The sequence below is a fragment of the Salpingoeca rosetta genome, assembly GCF_000188695.1.
Source record: "Salpingoeca rosetta unplaced genomic scaffold supercont1.29, whole genome shotgun sequence".
Lineage (NCBI taxonomy): Eukaryota > Choanoflagellata > Craspedida > Salpingoecidae > Salpingoeca > Salpingoeca rosetta.
Window position 1 is genome coordinate 908,876 of NW_004754905.1, and position 6,776 is coordinate 915,651.

Consider the following 6,776-nt stretch of genomic DNA (forward strand, 5'->3'; position numbering starts at 1 on the left):
CACACGTCCATGGTCATGGTGGGCACATCCAACCACAGCGACGCAATCATGTGCAGGTGCGTGTGCAGGTGTGTGTGTGTGTGTGTGTGTGTGTGTGTGTGTGTGTGTGTGTGTGTGTGTGTGTGTGTGTGTGTGTGTGTGTGTGTGTGTGTGTGTGTGTGTGTGTGTGTGTGTGTGCGGTGATGGTGGGGCGAACAGGAGGAAAGCAAAAGAGAGGGGGCAGCAGGAAGGTGAACACGCTTGCTGTGCTCACATGCCATACCCGTGCCTTGTGTGTGATGGTATCGTTGTGTCTTGTCGTTGTGTGTTGGTTGCATGCGCACCAGGGCCACATCAGAGGAGGGGAAAGCAGCCGCCATGAATGACCCATCATCATCATCAACCTTCCCCATTTCTCTCTTCTTCTTCTTCTTCTCTTCCAACTCAGCTCGGCCGCCGTCATCACCATCATCGCCATCATCGCCATCGACTGCACAGCCGCCATCACACTCCGGCCGACACCAGCCCCAATCTGGCGTGAGGCAAACATTGCACGTGTCAGTCGCTCTGACGAAGAGGTGAGCAATGTGCGTGTGTGTGTGTGCATGGTGGTGGGATGAGTGGGGACAACATGTGTGCGTGTGGTTGTGTGTCAATGCTTGTGGTTCGATGGGGCTGGCGTGTGGTTGATGATGCTTCGCTGTCAACCTCACCCCCTGCATTCCCTCCCTTCTTGTGTCTGTGCACACACACAATTCACAGCGTTGAGGAGGCACATGAAGCTGTGGAACCAACGACGATGACGATGACGAGTGATGGAGGTGAGACGGGCGACTGAGATGTGTGCGTGTGTGTGTGTGTGTTGGTTGACATGTTGTGCTTCCTTCTTCGCCTCCCTCTTTCCTTGTCTGTTCTGTCCACTCATGAGTCTCTTCTTCCTCTCTTCCTTTCCCTTTTTCGATTGATTTGGACACAGGCCCATGCATTCCGTCTCCATCCAACCGACCGACCAAGCAGCCGAGCGAGCGAGCAAAGGACACGGCGTGGCAAGGGGCCGTTTGTTTTCACCGTTTCCACCAACACCACCAGCAGCAGCAGCTGATGGCTGGCTGCATTGGATGAGCCGGCCCCCCGTCTCTCGTCCATCTCCATCTTCTCCTCCTCCTCATCATTGGTTACCAACAGCAGCGGCTGCTGCCGTGGATGTGGAGGTGAGATAAATGGCGGGGGGGGGGTGGTGGTGGTGACGTGGGTGGTGTGTGATGTGTTGGGTGTGAGCATCAGCATGTAAATGTGTGTGATTGTGAAGTGCTGGTTGGATGTCGTTGGGTCTGTTGGTGCTGGCAATGGGTGTGGCTGTCGTTGACAGCCTGATTCTGAGACAACTCACCTCTTTCTCCACGCGCGCACACGTACAGGGTGTAATGTGCGTCGATGTGCTGTTGCCTCACATGACGCTGGTGGTGGTGAGTGGTTTGTGGTGGATGTACACGGCGCACGCACACGCATGTGCAGATGTGATGCTTGTGGTAGTGGTGGTGGGGGTGTCTGTGTGGGGATGTGACATGTGCATGCACGGGTGGTGATGTGGGTGATGTGAATGTGGCACAAGGAGGTGGATGTGGTTTGTTTCTGCCATACTGGCTCACTGCGTGGTGTTGTTGTTGCTGATTTGGTTCTTTGTGCTTGCGCATGTGTACATGTGTGTGATTTGCACAGCACGGTGGCCGTTCTCTTCCCAAGTCCTCATGACACGAGCAGGGCGATACACGCACACACGAATGTGCCAGAAAAGAAGGCGCAAGGTGAGACGATCGCGCTGTGTGTGTGTGTGTGTGTGTGTGTGTGTGTGTGTGTGTGTGTGTGTGTGTGTGTGTGTGTGTGGTGATGGCGTGGTATGATACATTCGCACGCACATACACACGCACGTACACGCATGTACACATGCATGCCAACACCAGAGCTGACATTGGCTGTGGGGTGGTTGCACTGACGTGTGTCTCACATGAATCAATCACACAACCCAATGTGTGTGTGTGTGTGTGTGTGCAGGCGGACGTTGTGTGGGTTTCCCCAACCGAATCCCCTTCCTTCTTTTCCCAACCAATCGCCTCTGCTCTGTGTCATCATCATCATCAGCCTTCCTCATGTGATGTAGAGCTGTTGAGGCGTGATCGAGACTGCGGCCAACACAGGTATTGCAGCAGTGGTGGATGTGGTGCATGTGGTGATATTTTGTGCCTGCCTGCTGGCTCGCTTGGTTGCTTGCTTGTTGGGTGCTTGCTTCGTTGGTCTTGTGTGTAGGTGACGCACCCCGCCCACATCATGCTGCATATTCCCATGCGTGGTCCCTTGTGGCCCTCCTTTCCTGTCCTCACCATCACCGGTCATTGTTGTTCATCTCTGGTTGGTTTCTTCTTGCCTCACAGGCATTCACGCAGGCAGGCTGCTGCTGCTTGCTGGTGCTGCTGTGATGATGGCCGTGCGCGTGCATGTGCGCTGTGCACCGTGTTTGGGCTGCACCGATGAAGACAAGGAAGGACACGGCCCGTGCCCACCACCCTTCCCCCCTTCATGTCCTCTTTCAGCTCCATCAGCGATGACGATGGTGGCCGTGGCATGTGATTGCGCTTCCCTTTTTCTGGCTTTGCTGTGGCACATTGACTGGCTGGCTGGCTGGCTGCATCAAGCACAGGTGAGGATGATTGTTAGCGGTTGATTGGTTGGTGGGCTGTGTTGTGTGGAGTGGTGGAAACAGGGAAGGGGGAAGTGACACGGTGATGGTGGTGATGGTGGTGGTGCGATGTGGGAGTGCAGAACCAAAGGAGGGAGGGGAAACGAAGTGATAGGAGGGCGATGATGTTGGTTGGGGGATGGGATGGGGGTGCGTGTGCACATGCACGTGAAATCGTGTGGTGGTGGTATCACATGGCAATGAGACACATATCAGCGGCTCATTCCTTTTGCTTGCACCTGTGTGATTGTGATTGTGTGATTGTGATGAAGACTGCAGCAGGCAACACACGGCGGTGATGCTGGATTGGATTGGCTGGTGTTGACTGGCCATCGTGTCGTGTCACCCATTTTTCTCCCTCCCCTTGCTCATCTCAACCGGGGACACACACAGCGATGTGTGTGCATGTGTGCGTGTGTGCATGTGTGTGCATCGCCATCAATCACGCCGACAGCGACACGATGCACGAGGTGAGGGCACGCAATGGTGTGTGTGTGTGTGTTTGGTGGAAGGGGTTCGGGGGGAACTGGGAGGAAGGCGTTCATCATGGCCATTATCACCACCACGGCTGTGTATCTGGTCATGTGACCGTGCATTTGGGGGATGGAGATGAGGGGAGAGATGATGTCGTTGTGGTGGTTGTGGTGGTTGTGGTTGCATTGCTGTGTATGCGTGTGCGTGGTGCGCTGTCTCACTCTGCAATGCCATGTGTGACTGTGTGTGTGACTGCAGATGTGCGTGCGCGTGTGCGCATTTGCCAGGCAGATGCGTTGATCGACGACGAGGTGTGTGTGTGTGTGTGATTGTGGTTGACCTTTGTGTGCTTGTGCCCTCACACAACGCACAACACCAAGCACATCATCATCATTCCACCTCGTGTGTAGTTATTGTCCACTCATGCATGGCATGCTCACATCCACCCCCTTCCCTTGCTTCTTCTCCTTCTTCCTCTCCTGCTGCTGCCACCCCTTCCACTGTTTCCCTCCAACCCTCTTTTCACACACGCAGAGAGAGGAACCCATCCACGTCCAACACCCATGCCCACATCCACGCATGACACGCCATGGCGAGCTGTGCCACCTCAACCAACTCAACCCAACCCAGGCCAAGCCAAGGAAGAGGGGAAGCAAGGACAGAAGACGTTGGGCTCCCAACAGATGTGTGTGCGTGTGTGTTGAAGGACGGTGTTCTCCGTTCCCCCTCCATCACCTCGCTTCGTTCTTCCATGGCGATCTGGCTGGGCGGCTGTTGCCCCCCTCCCCTTGTTTGTTTTCTCTTCCAGCCTTTTGTGGCTGTTGGTTGTCTGTTGTGACTGTGAGAAGGAGGAGGAGGGAGAGGAAGCGAAGAAGAGAGAAGAGGAGAGAGAGGAGAGGGTGCGCATGCTGTCCACAACTGTGTGTGTGTGTGTTTGGTTGTTTCTTCTTTTCCATCCCCCTTTCCATCTCCCCTTCTCTTCTTCCCTCCTCAGCCTGCAAGGCCTGTGAACCTGCGTTGCATTCACACACACAGTGCTGTTCCCCCTTCTCCTTCTTCTTGTCTCATTGAAACCAACCAACCAACCAACCAACCAAAGCAAGCAAGCAAGTCCGCCCTTCAACAAGCAAACGCAGAAAGCAAAAGCAGTTGCCGCACAAACGCAGCAGCGGTGCGATTATTTGTGGCATCTTCCACAAATCGCCCAAACACGAATCAACAATACCAACACACAAACAACAACAAGCGACAATCGAAACGCGAATCAAGGTGCGTGTGCGTGTGTGTGTTTGAGTGGGAGGTGGTGGGTTGCGTTGTTCGTGTGCGTGGCTGGCGCAGGATTGGTGGAGAGGAGGGAGAGGGTACGCGTTGTGACGGGCACTCACTGGCGGTCCTGTTGTGGGTGGTCTCGTTTGGTTCCATGGACTGTGTGGGGTGTGGTGGGTGATGGTGTAATGGTGAACAGGTGCAAGCAGAGAACACGCACAACAGCGCCCACACCATGGATGTGTGCAGGGCCAAAGGTATGCAAGGCGTTGCCCACGGTCGGTGAGGCTCACATATGTGCTGCACAGGCCCATGGCACGCTGGCACCGTGAGTTTGGGTGAGTTCTATCAATTGGTTTGACTGCTGTGTGGGTGCGTGTATGGGTGTGAAGGATGGAGAGGTGGGACGTGGCTGCGGTGGGTGCTGTGATCTCACACGCACTCCTGCTGCTGTGGATGCATTTGGCTCACACGCACAGAAAGGGAGGATGGGTTGCATCGACCCACACACATGAGTGTGAAAACACACACACACACACACACGCTGACAGGCAGTCTGATGCCATCTCACGGTGCGTTGCACTTGCATGTGCGTGACTGTGCGTGACTGTGACTGTGTGTATGTCGTTCATGCTGTGTCTGCTTGTGATTCGCACTGTGTGTGTGTGTGGTGACTGCCTGCTTCCCCCTGTCTCACACACATGTGTATGTATGGATGCTGACACACACGCAGACACACACACACAGTGGGTGTGCGTGCAGACACACATCCCCACACAGCCAGGCAAGGCAGGCACCGCATACTCTTCTTTCTCTTTCTTCTCTCCCTCTCCCTCTCCTGCTGCCACTACCGCTGCTGCATGGATAGACCAGTGGATGCAAGGCGTGTGGATGATGCTGCCTGGCTGATGTCCTTCCGTTGGTACGTGTGTGTGTGTGTGTGTGTTGCGCCACTGCTGCTGCTCTTGTTTCCCCTGTTTGTGTCTGTTGTGTCTGTTGTGCGTTGCTGCTTCTGTGTGTGTGTATGTGCGTGTGTGTGTGTGTGTGTGTGTGTGTGTTCACCACAACCACGTCGTGTGCGCCCATAACCATCGTCTGTGCTCACGTACCCATCTCTCCCTTGCTTCTTCTTCTGCTCCCTTCCCTCTTCCCTCTTTGTCATCCCCACACACGCACATGCACACACAACCATGGACGCTTGTGCAGGCTGTTTGTTGGAACACAAGGCAAGGCACGCACAACCAAGCAAGGACACACGAGCAAGCATGGACACAGGACAAGCAAGCAAGACGTGGGGCTGCCATAGACCACGCATCTCGTTGGAGAAGGAGGGGAGCGTGAGCGGGTGGTGTTGATTGTGTTGTGTATGTGTTGTTGTGTCGTGTTGTTGTTGACAGCGTGCAAGTCTCTCTCCTTGTATCCTTCTGCCTTCCTCCCTCTCTTTCCCTTCTCTCTCTCTCTCTTGTCTCCTACCACAGCATGCACACTGCTGCTGCTGTTGTTGTTGTTGGCTGAAGTGGTGATGGCGGCTGATGGGGGGAGTGAAGCCGTGTGGCGCAGCATGGAGCTGTCGCTTGTTGTGTGTTTGGTGTGTTGCTTGCAGTTGATATGGGGATGCTTTCTCGCTTGTTCTTGCCACGTGTGTCTGTGTGTGTGTGTGTGTTTGCTTGCTGTCGTGTTGCTGATGTGAAGTGGAAACATACAATGCAACACGCATGTGCAACGGTGTGTATCGTGTGATACTGGTGCTGGTGGATGGGTGTTGGTGGTTGCAGTGAAGTCAACACGGTGTGTGTTGTTGTGACTTGGATTGGATTGGTGGTGAGCTGGGCGTGTGGCTGTGGAGTGGGTGTTGCATGCAGGTGAGGACAGCAGCTGCTGTGAACGTGGGAGTGGGGAAAAGGATGAAGCGTGATGATGGCAGCGACTGGTGGTGGTGGTGTATGTGAACAGGGCTGATGGTGAGGAAGGCGGCAGTGTGGGCTTGATGGGTTTATGATGTGTTGCAACACATGCAGCATGAAACATGAACAAGGCAGAAGCGGGGAGGGGAAGGGAAAGTCAGGGGAAGGAGTGGCGGCACAAAGTAGTGAACAGGGACAAGGTCAGGCATGCAAGCACATGGAAACAACAACAGCAGTGGCAAGAATTGAAACAAGACAGGAGGGGTGGTGGAGCGCAGGTGAAATGGACAAACAAGGCTTGTGGTGACAAGGTTGTAAAAGAAGGGATGAAGGGAAGCACAAATGCACACAGTGGGTTGGTTGTGGTCCTGTGTTGTGTGAAGTGAAATGAAGTGAAGGATGTGTGATCTTGTGTGGAG

General features: G+C 54.5%; 2 protein-coding genes across 2 annotated transcripts in view; both read left to right on the forward strand.

Moving 5' to 3' along the window:
- PTSG_12863 (uncharacterized protein) overlaps window positions 1-1,193 on the forward strand; it is a 7,985-nt gene extending 6,792 nt beyond the window's left edge. Inside the window, exons 18-21 of the mRNA XM_004989487.1 lie at window positions 1-56; window positions 327-557; window positions 742-800; window positions 956-1,193. The exon at window positions 1-56 is cut by the window's left edge and continues 60 nt beyond it. Coding sequence (XP_004989544.1) covers window positions 1-56; window positions 327-557; window positions 742-800; window positions 956-1,101 — 492 coding nt within the window. The 3' untranslated portion in view covers window positions 1,102-1,193. The remainder of the gene's footprint in view (window positions 57-326; window positions 558-741; window positions 801-955) is intronic.
- A 1,212-nt stretch (window positions 1,194-2,405) lies between these two features.
- On the forward strand, window positions 2,406-4,273 carry PTSG_12864 (uncharacterized protein). The gene is made up of 4 exons (XM_004989488.1): window positions 2,406-2,674; window positions 2,986-3,183; window positions 3,446-3,498; window positions 3,722-4,273. The coding sequence occupies exons 2-4, from the start codon at window positions 3,135-3,137 to the stop codon at window positions 4,256-4,258; spliced, it is 639 nt and encodes a 212-aa protein (XP_004989545.1). The 5' UTR covers window positions 2,406-2,674; window positions 2,986-3,134; the 3' UTR covers window positions 4,259-4,273.
- Window positions 4,274-6,776: the final 2,503 nt, after the last annotated feature.